Source organism: Trichosurus vulpecula, chromosome 5, assembly GCF_011100635.1.
Source record: "Trichosurus vulpecula isolate mTriVul1 chromosome 5, mTriVul1.pri, whole genome shotgun sequence".
NCBI classification, from domain to species: domain Eukaryota; kingdom Metazoa; phylum Chordata; class Mammalia; order Diprotodontia; family Phalangeridae; genus Trichosurus; species Trichosurus vulpecula.
Window position 1 is genome coordinate 136,578,510 of NC_050577.1, and position 19,867 is coordinate 136,598,376.

The 19,867-nt window shown below is 36.9% G+C and overlaps 1 protein-coding gene across 1 annotated transcript in view; it reads right to left on the reverse strand.

Moving 5' to 3' along the window:
- Positions 1–19,867, reverse strand: part of MDFIC (MyoD family inhibitor domain containing) — a 121,836-nt gene that overhangs the window by 31,941 nt on the left and 70,028 nt on the right. The window contains exon 4 of the mRNA XM_036761427.1: positions 18,543–18,818. Within this exon, the coding sequence (XP_036617322.1) occupies positions 18,543–18,818 (276 nt within the window). The remainder of the gene's footprint in view (positions 1–18,542; positions 18,819–19,867) is intronic.

Below are 19,867 nucleotides of genomic sequence, written 5' to 3' on the forward strand. Positions count from 1 at the left end.
TCTCTCTCTCTCTCTCTATCTCTCTCTCTCTCTCTCTCTCTCTCTCTCTCTCTCTCTCTCTCTCTCTCTCTCTCTCTCTCTCTCTCTCCCCCCGCCCCCTCTCCCTCTCCCCTACTTATGAAACAAGAAAACCGTAACTTGGGGGACTGGCTGTAGAGTGACTGGGAGAATTGCCTTTGGAATGTTGTTTCTAAAAAGTAAGCATTATTCTGAGATATTTTGTAACAGCAATACATGCGGCCAGTCATCCAAGTGACCTAATAAGTAATAAAACAACAATAATACATATGATGCAATAATACAATTATTCTTTTGTTCATGAAGTTGGAGAAGAATTTTCTACTAGCACAATAGACTAGAAGGACAGGTGGAGGACTGAGAGTTATCACAGGATCCCAGCCTTCAAGCTGCAAGAGACCTTTTGTTGTTGTTCAGCCATTTTTCAGTCATGTCTGATTCTTTCTGACCCACCCCACTGGGGGTTTCCTTGACCAAAGATACTGGAGTGGTTTGCTCTTTCCTTCTCCAGCTCATTGTACAGATAAGGAAACTGAGGCAAACAGGGTTAAATGACTTGCCCAGAGTTACACAGCTAGAAAGTGCCTGAGGTTGAATTTGAACTCAGGTCTTCCTGACTCCAGCCAGGTGTTCTATTCACTAAGCTATCCAGCTGCCCAGAAGGGGCTTTAGAGGCCATCTAGTCCAACCCCCTCATTTACAAAGGAAGATCATGAGGCCCAGAGAGTCTGAGTAACTTGGCCAAACATCAGAAGTGGATTTGAACCCAGTGACTTCAGTCAGTGCTTTTCTCAATTGTACCAGGAAGTACCTCAGACCCTTGTTTATTTTGTAACATTCATAAAAGATGTCACAAAATTTAAAAATGAGAGAGAAAAGCAAAGAAAAAGAGAAAATAAAATGTTTCACCAGAAATATTTAATAATGTCCAAATGTGCTACAGTGTAAACATTCATTAGGGGCAGAGGAATATGTTCAGAAACCAAGCTGACTTGTAGCTCATGACGTATACAGCATATGACACAGCATATTTCTGACCTCATTCTCACATGAATCAGAGAGCTTTTACTCGACAACAATGGCAAATGATTCATAAGGGTTCACCCCAAAGCTCTTGGGGACAAGCAAAAAGAAAACAGATGATGTTTCTTTTCCTGTTATCCTCAATCTAAGTGCCCGGTGGCAACAGCAGCTAGTACTATCCAATCCACGTACCCCAGGCCTCTCTTTTTCTTGCCCATGTTACCATCACTTTTACACCTGCAAAGTCTGCTACATACATAAAAAGAAGCGTAGGTGACAGAATTACTCAGATGGAAATTGGATTTTTGTTTGTTTTTTTCCCCTGCAAAGAAAATCCATTTCAAATCATTTGGATGAAAAATGAAATGAAACATTGGCAATGTTATTGTTTTTGTTGTTGAGTTGTTTCAGTCATTTCAAACTCTCTGTGACCCCATTTGGGGTTTTGTTGGCAAAGATATTGGAGTAGTTTGCCATTTCCTTCTCCAGCTCATTTTATAGATGAGGAAACCGAGGCAAACAGGGTTAAGTGACTTGCCCAAGTTCATGCAGCTAGCAAGTGTCTGAGGCCACATTTGAACTTGGGTCCTCCTGATTCCAAGGCCAGTATTCTATTCACTGTGCCATCTAGATGCTCCTTTCACCATGTTACTTCCCTACTTAATAAATGCCACAAGTTCCCTATTACCTCTGTAAACTCTTCTTTTTGTCTTTTAAGGCTCTTTACAACCTGCCCCAACCTCTCTTTTCAGCCTTCATTATACATCATTCCTCTCCACACATACAAGACCAGCCAAACTCATCTTTCTTGGTGTTGCTCATACACAAAACTACAAATCTTATCTCTGTGCATTTTTGCTGGTTGTCGACCATTGTTGAAATGCATCACCTCCCCCTGCTCCTTTTCTCAAGGAGAAGCTTCCTTCGAGACTTAACTCAAAGCCACCTTCTGTACCAGTCTCAAGGCTACAGGTTCCCAACCCCTGTTCTACACCATGCCTTTCCTAAGCGCACTTATTGCTACTGAATTTCCCTCTCCTATCACCCTACACTTATTTTTGCATATAACTCTATTTGTAGATGTCTCCCTTGGCTAGACTGTAAACTCCACCTAGCAAGGACTGTCTCATTAATGTCTTTGTATCCCTGGCAACTTACATAATGCCTTGCATGTAGGAGGTGCTTAATAAATGGTTGTGGATTGACCTGATGAAATTAGGCCTACTTGTTTTGACTATTTTACTACGTATATGAAAAAGGCAGAGAACTTACATTAATAACAAGAGCCATTTCTGTAGCACTTGGTAAGTTTACAAGGGGCTTTCATTGAAACAACTCCATTCGGCAGGCAGTATGGGTACTATCTGGGCAGCCAGGGGATAGAGTAGGGGCCTGGAAGAAGAAAGTCTCATCTTCATGAGTTCAAATCAGGCTTAAGACACTTACTAGCTATGTGACCCTGGGTAAGTCACTTAACCCTCTTTGCCTTAGTTTCATCATCTCTAAAATGAATTGGAGAACGAAATGGCAAACCACTCCAGTATTTTTGCCAAGAAAACCCCAAATGGGTTTGCGAAGAGTTGGACACAACTGAAATGAATGAACGACAACAACAACTTAGTTCAGACACTTACTAGCTCTGTGACCCTGGGCAAGTCACTTAACCTTATTTGTCTCAGTTTCATATCTGTAAAATGAGTTCACTCCTATCTTTGCCAAGAAAGCCACAGATGGGGTCACGAAGAGTCAGGCATGACTGAAAAATGACTGAAGGTTACGGGTACTATTATTTCCATCCATTGAGATACAGATTGGTGAAGGGGTGAAAGGAGGTAAAGTTTGCAAGTGTTACAGCTGGTATTTATACCCAGATCTCTGGACTCCAAGTCCCATGTTATTTTTACTATATCACATTATACTATTTAGTGCAAATGTCTTTTTACATATTGGTAAAAAGATATTTCTTGATGAGACAGAACTGGGTGTTTGTTTTTATTTAATGTTCTCCAAAACTGGATTAGCCTCACTAAAAAATTTTCCATGATGTGAGACACTAGTTAGTTTCCACCAGTGGCAAGACACTGTTACTCCAGTACCGCCCTGGAAAAATACAAAACCGAAAGAAAAGCTGTTACACACTAGATAATAACTACTAGTTAAGTACTAGTCCAACACCAAAATGTCCTTGGAAGTAGCCCCAATGAATATTAATTCAACTTTAAAAGAGGTAATATTTTAGGTTGGAAAACAACATTTTAATGCAGTTCTAAAATAAAATGCTTAATCTCAATGACAATGTGGATTCCATCCCATAAAAGTGAGCTAGAGTCTTATAAGAAACAAACCATATCATGCCAGTTTGCACAAAATACACCTGTAACTTGTTGGGAAGCATACGTTTATACCTAAATTAATCATGGTACAATACTTGCAGGCATGTTTTCTTAGACTAGGTTTTCCTATTTTACCTAGGCTGTAAGTACAGCAGCCGGTCATAAACCCAGTCCCGCTAGTAATCGCCTAAGAAGCTCTGACTTGCTCTGTTTCCACCCTGAGTCGGTTAGCCCTCTTTAGGCGGCTTCATGGTCTCTTTCTTCTAGGGGTGCCCCATACTGGTGCCAGTTTTAATTCAAATACCCAGTTGGGTTAACCTCACTGTAGCTCAGAACTCCTGAGCTAAAGCAGTCCACCAGAATTAGCCTCCCAAATGGCAGGGATTACAGGTATGTAATCATGCCCGGTCTAGATGCGAGTTTTTTAACACCCTCTACTTTTCCTATTATGTTACATTCTTAACACAGGGCAACTAAGTGGCACAGTGGACAGAGCACTGGGCCTGGAGTCAAATCACTTAACCCTGTTTGCCTCAGTTTCCTTATCTATATAATGAGATGGAGAAGGAAATGGCAAAACACTCCAGTATCTTTGACAAGAAAACCCCAAATGGGGTCACAGAGAATCAGATACAACTGAAATGACTGAACAATAAATTCTAAACATATTGTTTCCTTTCTTTAATTATATGATGATATATAAACTATACTGAACTTTATTCTGTTTTTTACTCTAAAGAGACTTGTAGCTCATGACATATACAGCATATGACACAGCATATGAGTCACATACAAGCATTTTCATGAAAAATAATAGAGTAAGTCAAGTGTTAAAGAGTTTTTTCCATGTTTGAATGACTTAAGTGGATTTAAAAAAAAAAAAAGAACTGACCTCAAGGAAGTAATAACTTCATTTCAAAGGCAGTTGTCTTTCCTTCTCCGTAATCTCTTCCCCTACCATTCATAAAAGGTCATGGTAGAGAGGAAAAGAAAGGAGAAATAAGCTGACATAAGTACCAGAAATAATAGAAAAAGCAAGCACTGGACTTTCAAATATTTTCTGGTCATACCACTACAAAAAATTGGAAATCTATGTAAAACAATATCATTCAAAAATATAGTAAGGATGAGAAATTATAAAAAGAGATAGGATAGAAATTACTACAAAAGACGAAACAAAATTTTAATGATCTAAAATTTTAAAACCTTTGAACAAATAAAAGCAATGCAGCAAAATTTAGAACAAAAGTTGTGAATGGGGTAGGGGGAGTTATAAGATCATAAATTTAAAGTTGGAAGAAACCACAGAAGATATAATTCTCAATTTCCTCTTTTTACAGATGAGGAAGCTAAGGACTGGAAAGACTAAGTGATTTTTCCAAGATCACATAATCTTTAAATGGCAAAAGATAAGGTTCAAATCCTGGTTTCCTAACTTTAAATCTAGTACTCTTTCCACTGTACCACACTCCTTTCTATCACGTAGCTCTGACATCTGACATCCAAAATATATAGGGACCTGACATCTAAATAAGGATCATTTAATATTTTATATATATGCATATATATATATATATATATATACACACACACACATAAGAGAGCATATATACATACGTATACATACACACAGAGTGTCATATATAAGAACCATTGATTATTAGAGAGGCAATCAAAGAGTAGAAGCAATTTTCAAAAGAATAAATCAGAACTAATAACTATCTAAAAATGTTCAAAACCACAAATAATCAGAGAATATGCAAATTAAAACTCTGAATCACTACCTCACATTCACACTTAGAGGGGGCTATGAGAAGAGAGGCACATTAATTCACAGCTAGTAGAACTACAAATTGCTTCAATAGCTCAAAAATTTTTAGCATTATGGGTAGTGATATCAATAATATAGTTTAGATGTATATAACCTTTAAGCTTACAAGGTACTTATCATCTGGTCATTTATAAATATATATTATATGATATATAAATATAGGTTGATATATATTTATAAATATGTTAAACAGCACAGGGTCAAGCAGAGATCCATGGGACATTTTCATATCCCACATTTAGCAATCACTTAAATATTTCTTTTTTCCTATGTGTCTGGGGTAGGCTAACTTGCATGCACTGAGCTTTTAGAAAGTAGACCAGGGCATGAGTCACAACCAGCTCTGCCACTTGTTTATTTCATGACCTTGGACTAACCTTTACCTTTCTAACTCTGTTTCATCATCACTAAAACTACAGTAATAATACTTACACTACCTACTTCAACATGTTATAAGAAAACACTTTATAGATTATAAAGTATAATATAACACTATTAGTAGTAGATAGTTTTAGTAATATTAATAGTAGATAGTAGATACTATTATCAGTAGATTAGTAGTAATGTATAACATTATTATTATGATGATGAATGAATACATAAATGAAAAAAGCATTTATTGAGCATTTATCATTTGCCAAACAAGGTACTAAGTACTGGGAATACAAATACATTAAGACAATCCCCACCCCTTATGAAGCTTACATTCTACTACTGTGCTGTATAACAAATGATGAAGGGAATGGTTTCAGAGAAACCTGGAAAGACTTTTATGAACACGGAATGAAGTGAGCAGAACCAAGAGTACAATTTACACAATGATGACAAGATTGTAAAGACAAGAAACTTTGAAAGACTCAAGAACTCTGATCAGCATAATGGCCAACCATTATTCTAGAGGATTTGTGATGAAATATGCTACCCATACTTCCTCATAGAGAGATGATAGACTAAAGAATGCAAAAGAAAGGCATGTTTTATGGATGTGGTCAACGCAAAAGTTTGTTTGTGTTTGTAACTGGAGTTATGTTTTGTTTTTTGTTTTTGTTTCTTTCTCATTTGGGGGTGGGGAGAGTGAGTGGGAGGGAGAGAAGATAGATTTTTGCTGATGGAAAAAAATTATAGTGGGGACATAGGGATCAGATTGACATATCCTTTCCAAAATCAATGACTGAATTATGGTTTCAGATATATAAAGTGTTATGAAGAAGTAGAGAGTTTGGGGTGGGGCGGCGGGGAGATAAGGATAGTTCTCTGTTTTCTCACCACTCTGATGAGGACGATGGATGAGAGGACCTTTCAGGTCCCTTGGGGCAGCTAGGTGGCATGGTGGGTACGGCACTGGCCCTGGAGTCAGGAAGAGCTGAGTTCAAATCCTGCCTCTTACATTTACTAGCTCTGTGACCCTGGGCAAGTCACTTAACCCTGTTTGCCTCAGTTTCCTCATCTGTAAAATGAGCTGGAGAAGGAAATGTCAAACCACTTCAGTATCTTTGCCAAGGAAACCTCCAAATGGGGTTACAGAGAGTCAGTTACTACTGAAGAAAATCAACATCTTACATCTCTGTGAGTTTATATGCTATTGTCCTTTCCTCCACAGACTCCCTCCCAACAACCTGCTTAGTTTGGTCCTATTTACCTAACTTGTTTCTACATCAGAGCCTAAAGAGATTCTTTCTTTTCTCCCTGGGGAAATCCTTCCCTCTCTTTCTGGACCAAGTCAGCAGTCCCACCATTGTTCTGTTTCCTCCACACCCACCAACAGAAAGATTCTCTATCTACTTGGAACTTTCATTTACAAAAAGAGCTGTGCCTCTGTAACACAGCTCTTATCCATAGACCCTCTCCCTCAAATGTACAAGATATACAAATGTTGATTAAATTGAGAGGGTAAGGGATTGTGGTGCAGAAGAAAAAATCATTATCTACCAAAAATCTCTAAAACATGAATTGTGAAGAAGGATGGAAAACTTCCTAGGACTTGGCACTTTTCTAATTTCCAATGGATTTACAATAAAATGCCCATGGTCCCAAAAAATAAAAAATGAAATGCACTAAAATGGTAGCATCATATCAACCATTAGAAACCATTAGAAGAACAAAACTGTCTTTTGTACTTCATTTAACAAGGCTATCTCAAAATTACACATCAATAGAAGGCAACGTGGTCATAGTTAAAGGTTCTATAGTAGTTTGTACTTTTATTTACACTCCATCAAAGTCCATTTAAACTCTTTTTTTTCTATAAATTTACAACTTTCACTTTAATGGGTTTATACTACTGTGGAAAATGTAATCATTATCACAAAATAGTTGAAAACTCTCTTTTTTAAAATGAACCCTTTTCTTCTCTATCTGATATGGATGAGTTCTTGATAGTCTGTACTCTTTAAGAATAATTTCCAGCCAGTGTTTTACTGTATTGGCAGTACAGTGAAATTTATTAAAATACTGTTTTCCAAAGACCCGACACATAATACTTCAGAAAGCAGTATTGCAAGACCTTTCTCCCATATCAGTTTAGTGACACAGAATGAACAGCCCAGTGCCTGGGAAAAAACAAAACAAGATAGCATCCAAAAACACCAAAGTTATGTGGAGCAATTCAGAGCTATTTCCTGTCAGAAGTCATAGGAAATCTGTTTCTGGAAGCTGTGATTATACCACCAGATTATACCATTCTTTTGTCCTCCATGGGTATATTCCATTCTCTTCTGTGAATAATAACTAAAATTGTCAGTTAAAATGAGAATCCAGAGTTCTAAAATCTAAATATTAATTCTGGAATTTGATTATTTTACTTGGTTTGACAATCTGCGTTATTCTAGAAATAGTGTTATTAGGAGAAAGAACCTAGGGCTAATAATCAAGAGTATGGGATCATTGATTTAGAGCCCAAATTTCGATATTTCCTAATCCAGCCCTCTCAGTTTAAAGGTAAAGAAACTAAGTCCTAGAGAAGTTAAACGGCATACTCATACTCACACCTGGACTAAGGGTTAGAGGAAAGATTTGACCTCCAGTCCTCTTCTGACTCCAAATCCAATCATCATTTATTTAGTGCTTACTTATTCCCATTTTATAGATGAGGAAAGTGGGGCAGACAGAGGCTAAGTGACTTGCCCAAGGACACACAACTAGTTAAGTATCTGAAGCTGGATTTGAACTCAGATCTTCCTGACTTTAAGTCCAGTGCTCTATCCATTGCACCACCTAGTTGCCTCACAAACACTTTGCACTTACCCATTCCCATGCCCCTATGTATGCCATTCCCTTACCCTAGAATATTCTACCCCATCCCCCTCATCTCATACTTATCTTTCAATGCCCAACTCAAATGACATGAAATCTTCCTTGGTCATTAAGGAATTAATGATTTAAAAATATTAAAATATCTCTCTTTTTAAAAAGAATCTCTCTCTTATCTAGACTTGTTTAGCAATTTTATTACAACACTAATATATTGCTTATCATGAACTTTCTCATATTTGAAAGATAAAGCATTTATTAAATGCTTATTATATGCCAGGCTCTGTGCTAAGTATTGAGGATATAAATATAAACTTGAAAATAGTTTCTCTATTTGAGGAACCTACATTTTTATAGGAGAGACTACATATTTTGGAGAGTGATGGCCAAGGAAAGGTATTTCGGTTTGAAAAGCTATAGAGAAGGTGAGTGGAGCCGTATGGATAAAGACCAATACACCCTTTTCCACTAGTAATGGAAATATTTCTATACTCATGATTAAAGACTGGACAGAGGCTGGCGTAAGGCAAGAACAGAGAGAATGGTGTTCATGTCCCATGGGACATTCCCTAGTCATCAGATCACTGGGAGCCCTAGGGTGGGAGTTCCACAGCTAAAAGGGCTACATATCTTCTCTCCCTTATTCCTTGACCATGAAGTCCTTGAAAGAAGGGATAATGTCTCATACATGAGTTTCCTCTAGACAGCCTGGGAATAGAAGATCTATGTGTTGACTAAATGATGCGGCTAACTGCTGCTATCAGTACAACCCATTCTGATATGAGAATATAGAAAGGGTGTGAGTGCTGAAAATATACAAATGCAAATACTCGCCAGAGGGATGCCAATTTCCCCACAGTTATATATGGCATTCCCAGTACTGACAACTATTTGTCAAGAGTTAGATACCATTTAAGGGGTGGAAAATAATACAGAAATTCCATAGTGGCCTAGAAACCAGAGTTCTCTTACTATGTCATGCCTTTTGGTGCCAAAATAGCCAGGAAGTGTCCCGAGCGTTTCCTAGATGACAGAACTCATCCCTGGAGAATCATGGCCCTTCCAGGTACATGACCGCAGAGTCAATAAGATTTTTACAATATTTGCTTAATTTTACAGAGAATTTTGGTGCTAACAGAAGTGGAACTAAGTTACTGATAACTATATAATAATGTTCCTCAAAGAGCATTGAGAAGGATATGACTAAGTTAATATGGGATTGCTGAACCAATCAACCAACCAGCATTTATTAATAGCCCACTATGTGTTAGGCACTGGGGATACAAAGACAAGCAAAGGAAACCACCTCGACTTTCAAGAAGCTTACACTATAAAAATATGATATGTTTTTTAATAAGCTGAAAAATTATTCATGAATTTTTAGACTTATAAGTAGCTACATCTGAAAACGAGAAGGATCATTGTGACTTCTATATATATATATATATATTCTATACTCATCACTCTAGCTCTTAAATCGTGTCCAATGAGATGTTTAGATAAGGTGTCTATGTCTTCATAAATGTTCAACCTACAACATCAAATATGAGCTGTTTCTATCATGGCAAATGCCACCGAAAGATAAAATGGTTACTGAGAATAACTTTGTCGAAACTTAGTTTTACAGACAACCTTTGATGGTAATTGGACAGCCTAAAACATACTCGGATTTATCACTGTTCCATTTGGCAGGGACAGTCCCTTTGCCTATAATGAAAACCATCAGCAATTTGAATACTACAGAATACTAGATTATTATACTATAATTACTTAAAAGGTCAAGAATCTTAAACATTTAGTCTTAAAACTCTCCACCTGAATGATGCAATCAGAAAAGTAAAGTATGTATGAAAATATTTAATTATACAAAACAAGGAGAAATATGATAATTCGATAACCTTTAAATAAATCATACAATGTTTCCCCACATAGGTACCTATCCCCAACCAATTCCATTAAAGGCACTTAACAAAAAACCCCAGCACTTTTTAATGTGGATGAGCATACATTTATTTTCTAGTAGTGGTTTTTAAAGAAAATTGGAAGGAGTATTTTGGGATATAATGGTTTATGCTGCTTACCTATCTCAACAGGAGGCACAATTGATTAAAGCCTTTTTGAAAATGTAAATTCATGAAATACATCTATCTTTATACTAGAAAGAAATCATTAAGAATTTTAAAAGAAAACAGAATAATTTTAATAAGAAACAAATGTCTGAGAGAGGTACCTATCTAAAATATAAACATGAAAGTGATTTAACACTTTAGTGGAAATAGATATTGAATTCATGTCACTGAGGACTATGCAGTCTTAAATAAAATACAAAATCTTTTGCATTTGTCTATATACATGGTGTTTCCACTGCCCCCCCAAACATAAGCTCCCAAAAGGCAGGAATAATTTCATTTTTGTCTTATATCACCAGTGCCTAGAAACATTGTTTAATAAACACTTGTTGAATGAATCAATAAATGAATGTATCAAAGTACTTGGTCCACTGTCAATTTAATTTTCAAAATTAAATTTAGATTAATAAATTTATTTAGATTGATAATGAGGTTCTACTGTTCCCCTACAGAGTTAGGAGATATTACAGTCCTTCTCAACAGTAACATAACCATGGCTTCAAGTTTTAGCCCTCTCACTTATAACTGTGTGACCCTGGACAAGGCACTTAATCTTTGAGCCTCTGTTCTCAAATCTGTAAAATAGGGAGAATAATACCTGCACTAACTCCTTATAGTTTTGTCATGTGAACCAAATGAAGTAATGTATACAACCATAAACCATAATGCCCTATCCAAATACCAACTATAATTATCAGACAATTTCTTAAAAAGTTATTTATTACAACGATGGGCAGGAAGGTGGCACAGTGAATGGAGTGCCAGGCCCGGAGTCAGGAAGACTCATGAGTTCAAATCCAGGCTCAGACAACTTACTAGCCATATGACCTTAGGCAAGTCACTTAACCCTCTTTGCCTCAGTTTCCTCACCTGTAAAATGAGATGGAGAAGGAAAAGGCAAAACACTCTAGTATCTTTGCCAAGAAAACCCCAAATGAGTCATGAAAAGTCAGACACAACTCAACAACAACAAAAACAACATTACAGTAGTTGAGTCATAAAATTTTAGGGCTATAAGAAAGTGGAATAGAGGCCGGCTTTGGAGTCACTACAACCTGAGTTCAAGTCGTATTGACACATCACTGGCTGTATGATACTGGACAAGTTATTTTACCTCTAAGTACCTCCAGGAAACTCTAAGACCATAGCGTGCAAAACAGTTGCCAGTTGTTGTTGGTAAGGGAAGTTTCCTCACCCAGAGTTCCCTAAACAAATCACAGATCCAAAACTTCCCTCTCCCCTCCACACAAGGGTAGGAGACCTTTATAGATTATCTAGATCAATCCAGGCATTTTAGAAATGAGGGGATACTGAGCCCCACGGAGGTTAGGGGACTTTTCCAGTTGTCACAAAGCTAACCATGAGCTGGACCGGGTTTATAAGTTAGCCTTTTAAGGCAGCTGGTGGCACCTACTATATAGAAAGCCAGATGTGGAGTCAAGACTTAATTTCATTCTACCCTCAGATACTTAATAGCTCTATGACCCTGGACTCAGTCTGCTTGAGTTGCCTTATCTATAAAATGGGGTTTACAGCAGCACATAACTCCCAGAGTTGTGAGGGTTGCATGAGGTGATATTTATACAAAGCTTTGGCAGACCTTAAAGTGCCGTGTAAATAAATGCTAGATTGTATTATTACTATTTCTGGCTCATCATCCAAGGTTCTTTAGACAACATCACATTACCTTCCTTAGAAAGCACACAACTTTAGAACTGAAAGTTAGATAAAGAACTTTAGTATATAACAGAGATTTTGGCAGGACAGGAGTCTGCGCAAAGCAAAGCAGAGAGAAAGCTACTTTGGAGGGAGGGCAGAATGTCAATGTCTCAAATATGTAAATTTCCCAATCCGAGTTCAGACATAATATAATAAAAGAAAACAACTTTTAAAAGGGTGAACTTATGAAGCAATATGGCTAAAGAAGTACATTTCTCTTAATATTGACAACCTATAATATTATGCCAGTTTAAGAATGGAAGGTGAAAGCCTACAAGGTATCAGTTTGAAGTCATTTATGATTCCTACAATGTTTTTCTAAGCTAAAAAGGGTAAGCACTCAAAAAATATTTCTTGATTGACTGATAAACTATAGAAACAGATCTTATTTTAGAGTTTTCTCCAAGTTAGTGCCTACTCGGCTTAATGACTTTACTGTTAACTTCTCAAACCTACCCTATTTAAACTTGTTTTGTGTTTATCTATCTGTTAATATACCTAGTTCATAGCTTTTTGAAAGCATTACTAAAGGCTTCTAACCTAACTTTAATGAACTATCATTTGGCTGGCTGCCCAAGACCTATATCACACAGAGACCATCTGTTTGGGGCCTGAGTGATATCAACTCACCTACACATCAGTCTGTTCTATTTCTTAGCACCTATATACAGAACTCAGGGATAGCCCTTGCTCCCAAGGAGATCATGATTTAATGAGGTAGACAACAAGAAAACACTTGGATAGTCAGGATAAATTGGAGATCATCAGCTACCAGAAGGAAGGGACTAGAGTTCAGGGAGACTGCAAAAGGTTCCTGTAGAAGATGGGATTTTAGCTGGGACTTGAAGGAAGCCAGTAGACTGAGATAGGGAAGAAAATTCCAGGCATGGGGGACAACCAGCAAAAATGCCCAGTCAGGAGACAGAGTATCTTATGTAAGACACAGCAAGGAGACTAGTGTTCCTGGGTCATGGAGAACATGGGTAAGAAGCATAGGGTATCAGAAGACTAGAAAAGCAAAAGAAGATTCTGAAGGCCAAAAAGAAGATCTTATGTTTAAGGTTAGAGGTGATATGAAGCCAGTGGGTTTATGTAGTGTGGGGTGACCAGATCAGACCTGCACTATAGGAAGACTGCTTTGACAGTTGAGTGAAGAATGAGAGTGGGGATAGACTTGAGGCAGGCAGAACCACCAGCAGGCTATTGTAATCCAAGTGTGAGGTGATGAGGGCCTGTACCAAGCTGGTAGCAGTGTCAAAAGAAAGAAGGGGGAGTGTACAAGAGATGTTAGGAAGGTAAAATTAATACATCAGGTTGAACTTCATTAGGTAACCTGGGGAAAGGGTCACCATATTAATGCTAGACACAATGCCACCCAACTGGCATAGCCTCAGAACCCTTAAATTCAAGATATCCACCAGCTTTACTCTCTCATAGAGGGATGTATAGGCATGTACCACCACACAATCTAAAAATACTTTTAAAAAATTATCTGATGTTATGAATTACTCAGCTAAGTGGGACACTGCATAAAGCACTAAGCCTGAAGTCTGGGAAGCCCTAAGTTCAAATCCAGCCTCAGACACTTACTATGTGACCCTAGGCAAGTCACTTAACCCTATTTGCCTCAGTTTCCTCATCTGTAAAATTAGCTGGAGAAGGAAGTGGCAAACCACTCCTAAATCTTGATCAAGAAAACCCCAAATGCAGTCATGAAGAGTCGGACAAGGTTGAACAACAACAACAACATGAATAATTCATCAGTTTCCCTCTACCTCCTTTATACCACTCACTTCCTATCTGATCTTCCTCAGGTAGAAATCTGGTCGTGTAGCTTCTTTGTTTGGAATTCTCCAGGGACTCTCTGTTGGTTTCATAGTAAAATTCACACTTCGTTGCCTGACATTTGTGGTCTTCTATAATCTGCTGCCACTTACCTTTACAATCAAGCCTTATCTCATTCTTTGCCTAGCTTAAAAAAATCCATTCTTTAAGTTGCAGATGAACATGACCGCTTCCTAGTCCCTTAACACCTCTCCTGCTTCTGGGTGGGCTTTCATGCCGTTACTCAAACACTCTTATGCCTGGAATATTCTTTTTTTCTGTTTTCACCTGCTGAATAAAGCCCAACTCAAATATGACTTCTTCCAGGAAGCCTTCCTTGATCCCCACTGATAACAATCATTTGCCGTGTGAGCCTTACCTAAGACTGTTTTACACCTACCTCTCTAAAGCAGCTCATACCTATTACTTTGTATCTGAGGATGTGCCACAACTCCCTACTATACTGTAATCCCTATGAGGGCTAAGACGATGCCCAAGCAAAACTGGGTATCTTGCTCAGTCCAGTGCTACAGAAGCAAAAGCAAAAGAAGATCAACAAACATTTTTCGAATTTCTTGGTATTATTAATGCTTATGACATTTTATCATGCTTTAAGGATTTAGAAAGTCTAGTATATGAATACATTCCTTACCTAATACTCAAAATAACCCAGTGAAGACAATAAAAGCATTATTATTCCCACTTTACAGATGAAGAAAATGAGGTTGGGACAGATAAGGGATTGGCCCAAGATCAAACAGCAGGCAAATAGAATAACTGACACTTAAAACCAGGATTACCGACACCAAGTCCCTTACACTTTATCACAGCTGACATCTTTGTCTAACTCACGATACATAATTTAATCCATTTTAAGTGAATGTATATGATTTTAATGGAGGGGGAGAATAAGGAAATTTCATTTCAGAAGAAATTGTAAATGCTGTTTTTATTTTTAATCTACTTATATTTTATATTGAAATGACATAATATTAAATCTTCTGGTAAGTAGTGAGACTTAAGGTCCTGAATTGCTTTCCTTTGATGTCCATTTTTTCTCATCTTAAAAAAAAGAAGGTCCCATTTCTGATACTATTTTATTTTCACATTACCATTTGAAAAAGAAAATCTGAATATTTATGTTTTAAGATTGTGTTTAGCAGTGAAAATTAATTTCTTCATCTTTCAAAAGCCAATCATTTTGGACTGTGAAGATTGCCATCTTTTTAAATGGTATGCTTGCTGCATGTAATACATGCTCTTCAATTTTAGCAAAGTGCTTCCAAAACTGGTTATTTGCAAAATGGAAATTTTCCTCAGGATAGTAACCATATATATACAATTTATCCATGGACATTTCACAGGCCCTCACAGAAATGTGTAAAAAAAATTTTTTTTGGAAGAGCAAATGGTCTAAATTATATACTCCTGAAATCCTCGGCTTTGACAAAGTCTAATTTACTTTCGTTAAATTGATTTAGAGTTTGTAAAATGTTAGCTATCAGGTCTGAGAGTAAAATTAATACTGGACTATGGTAATAATCAAGGGTATTTCTCTATTAGCCTTGCCTCGTCTTTGCTAAATATAATAAATGGCCTTCTGAGAAATGGAAAGACACCTCCTTTCCACACAGTATGAGGTACAGTTATACTAACCTATACAAGGGTAGGCCTCGCTAAGGAGAATGTTAAGGGCAAAAAAAAAAAAAAACAAACAACCTATAAAAATGGCAGGTAGAGTTACCAAAAGAACTGGCAAGAACTAAATTACTTCCAACTAAGAATCAAATCATGGATTAGCCTTAGTTGAAATCCACCCATCAAGGGCAATGTTTCCTGAGCTTCATTATTCCCCTGGTACTACTCTGTCAGGAAGAGAATGAGGGCACTTATCTCCTCCAAATATGGGCAGAATTTTCTTTGCTTTTGCAAATGTAATGTATTCATTTGCATTTTTATTCTAATAAGGTCTACTTGATGTCTTTAATCAATCAACAAACTTTTATTAAGTACTATTTATAGCCCTGTTACAGACTGTAAATACTTAAAATACTTTAATAATTTTAAGTAGTCTGCCTTTTCATAAAGAATGTAGATTTTTAAGCTATCATGAAAGACAAGGGAATTAAAGAAAAACGTTTTTAAAAAGGTGACTAGATTAAAAGGAAAAAGACAAAATGAAATGATAGGTGTCTTAAATAACACATAAATAGTACTTCTCTTTGATGTGGCATCATTTCACCTGATCACCTAGATACTGAGGTCTTCTAAATAAAATTGCATTGCATTCTCAACCCCTCAGAGAGTCAGTTTAGTTAACAGCCTACCTGTGCTTCAGAGTTGACCACACATCTTACATGTCAAACTCATTTTAAAGTGCCAATCATGTCCCTTCCAATCTAATTAGTTTGGGAAGTAATGTCACTGACCTAGAACTATGCAGACAGCTTATTATCATATCATTTGATCAACCTAACACTTTAACTCAGTTGAATTTAGAACACCGGTAAGCAAAGTATAATATAGTTTCTTCCAATTCATTACTGGTAATTCTCAACACAATTTCCTATTTGTGAGTAAAACCCATCTTGACAAATGAAGAGTGCTCAGCTTTATACAGGCATCACACAGGAAGTAATTATTTAGTTTTAATAGAAGTTGAAAAAGAAAGTTAGAGGAAATGAGTAGATAGCCAGTATAATTTGATATAGACACTAAACTAAAAAGTGCCAAGCACTACAGGAAGAGGAAGGCCTAGAAGACAAAGTGTACCACAGAGGGATACATATGAGCAAAAATTCATATGGGTTCCCAGTCAAAAAAAAAAAAGATAGACTTTTGTCAGTAAAAGAACAAATATTTCAAAAGTAGTTATACTAGTGAGAAGGAATAAGGTGTTATATAATATTATTTATGACTCATTTATTAAATTTATTTAATTAAATTATTATTTTATTAATTTAATTAATTTAATTTATTAAATTTATTAAATTATTATCTAGAGTTAAATCTACAAAATCTCAGAGTCGGAAGGGATGTCAGAAGTCACCTAATATAACTTGTACCTGTAAAGGACATTATCCAATTAACACCATTTCCAACAAATAATTAAACAGAATCCACTTTAAGACCTCTAGTGATGGGGAATCTTTTGCGGCAGCCCCTATTTCTAGACAATTCCAACTGTTATAAAATTTTTTCCCTATAGCCAACCTAAATCTGCCATTCTCTCAATATGCCTTCATTTCTTGGAATTCTGCTCTCTGAGGCCAAGCAAAGGCAGCCTAATTCCCTTCCACATAGCAGCTTTCGAAAAATTTGAAGACAGCTATCATGTCCTCAGGTCTTATTCTCCAGCTAACTATCCCCAGTACTTTCAGCTAGGAACTCTGGGCCTCTTTCAAGATTGGGGCAAGCATAGCTGCAACAAGAAGGCAGTCAGCAGAGATGAACAGGAATTAGGATTATCTGAACTTGACAGGTGATAATAAAGTCCACTGGCCACAGCAGTGGAAATGAAAGATTAGGAGAATATCTGGAAAGTCTAACGCATCTGAGTACGAATAACCAGAGGTATTCTAGCAGACAACATATAATTAGTGAGATTTAGAGTTGATTGTAAAAAGATTGTAAAGTTGATTGTACAGAGAATCGGCTTCAAAGTCAAGAAAACCAGGGTTCAAGACCCATCTCTGACACATATTGACTGTGTATCCCTGGGAAATCACTTAACCTCCTAGTTTTCTAGTTAATTGTCCAAGATTCTAAGTTGCAGAGTAGGTACTGACCTGCTTTGGTAAAGGGAAGTGATCCCTTCCTATCCCAATAAAATCACAGGTATAGTTCTTGTCTCTATGCTACATATGTCATTTAAATAATATGTGTCTGTGTATTAATGAGAGTGATAGTAAGAGTAATAGGAGTCGTTTATGTAGGGTGTACTAAAAGTCTTAGTATAGTTTTAAGTTTTAATAGCCTAAAACTACACTAAGATTTTAAATTTTGGGTTATTAGACTTTTAGACTATAGAGCTACTCTTTACTTTGAGAATTAACCTCTAGAAATGATGAAAGCTTAAAAGTGATAAGTCAGTTGTCACTTTGTTATTTAATGATTTCCTATGGGGAAATCACTTTGTGTTTTGTCCTGATTTCTATTTTTCTCTGAAAAATAAATAAAATTAGAAAGGCATGGACAGAGGAATCAGAACTGTTGAGTTCTGGCCCTGGCTTTGACATTTACTTCTGTACTTCATTTTAGGTGAAAAATGAGTAACTAGACCAGATCATCTTTAAGTTTCTTTCCTGATAAAATTCTATGATGACTTTAGTTATGTTTAATTGATTCTGTTGCTATTAGCAAGAATGAATTGGAATTAGTATAAAAATAAAAAAATCTACACAGGACTTAGCTTACCTTCAGGTGATGAGCCTGGTTTTTGAGAAAAGACAGCGCTGACTTTACTCTTCTTGCTCATATCGCTGTTTACAGACAAGCTGGACTGAATTTTTTTATGCATTTTTTGTGAAACAGGCGCAGAAAGTTTTCTGTTATCTATAGATACGTGTCTAACCCCATTGTGGATTCCATTTCCATTTCTCAAATTTGTATGACCATTTTTTATCTTGGCCATTTCTTCCTCACTTTGTTCCTGTGCTGAAGTTTGGGGCTCAGGCAAGCGTTGAGGTTGTGCTAAAATGAAAAAAAGAAGAAAATTTTAATGTGGCAGAAATCTAATGTTAGGAAACAAAGTTTTCTAATAGATATATATGCATATATTATACATATACATATATTTCAAATGGTAGAGGAGAGAAATTATTGAAAAGGACTAGCAAAATCCACAAAGACATACTTGATAATTAGGCACTATGTGCAGAAGATATATCAGATTCCATGCTGTTTTGGGGCGGGGGGAGGGAAGGGAAGGGAAGAAAATCTGGAACTCAAAAACATGCAGAACTGAGTGTTGTAAACTAAAAACAAAAAATCTTAATTAAAAAAAAAGAGTTCTCTTAGAAAAAAAAGAAAATAATGCACTTAACAAATACCTGTTGATTGGTTGACTGGTAGGGTGGCCAAATATGACATTCAGGATAGAACTAGGGGTAATGGAATAATTTTTTAAGATCATATTGAAGCTAAATTTTTGATAATAGGAAGTTTTCAACCATAGAACCATATTTCAAGATAAGTCATGGAGGAAATAATCTAGGCCTTAAAAATGAGACAACATACTTTAAAATATACTGTTGGGGGAATTAAGTGGCGGATCAGAGCAGGGGTGCACAGCCTGCCGAAGATCTAAGCCCAGTTCGGGTTGGGGGTTCTTGGGGAAGGAGCAGTGCTGGTGCGGCAGAGCTGGCACCTCCCCCCCAAACGTGGAACATAGAACTCTGTAATCTACAAGCAGTCATACCCCACTGAAAAACTCAAGGGTCAAGTTAGTTGGCTGGGAATATGGCCAGGCAGCGAAAATGCACCAAGATTCAGTCTCAGACTTTGCATTCTTTCTTTGCTGACAAAGAAGACCAAAACATACAGACAGAAGAAATTAATAAAGTCAAAGAGCCTACAACAGAAACCTCCAAGAAAAACGGGAACTGGTCCCAGGCCATGGAAGAGCTCAAAAAGGATTTGGAAAAGCAAGTTAGAGAAGTAGAGGAAAAATTGGGAAGAGAAATGAGAAGGATGCGAGAAAACCATGAAAAACAAGTCAATGACTTGCTAAAGGAGACCCA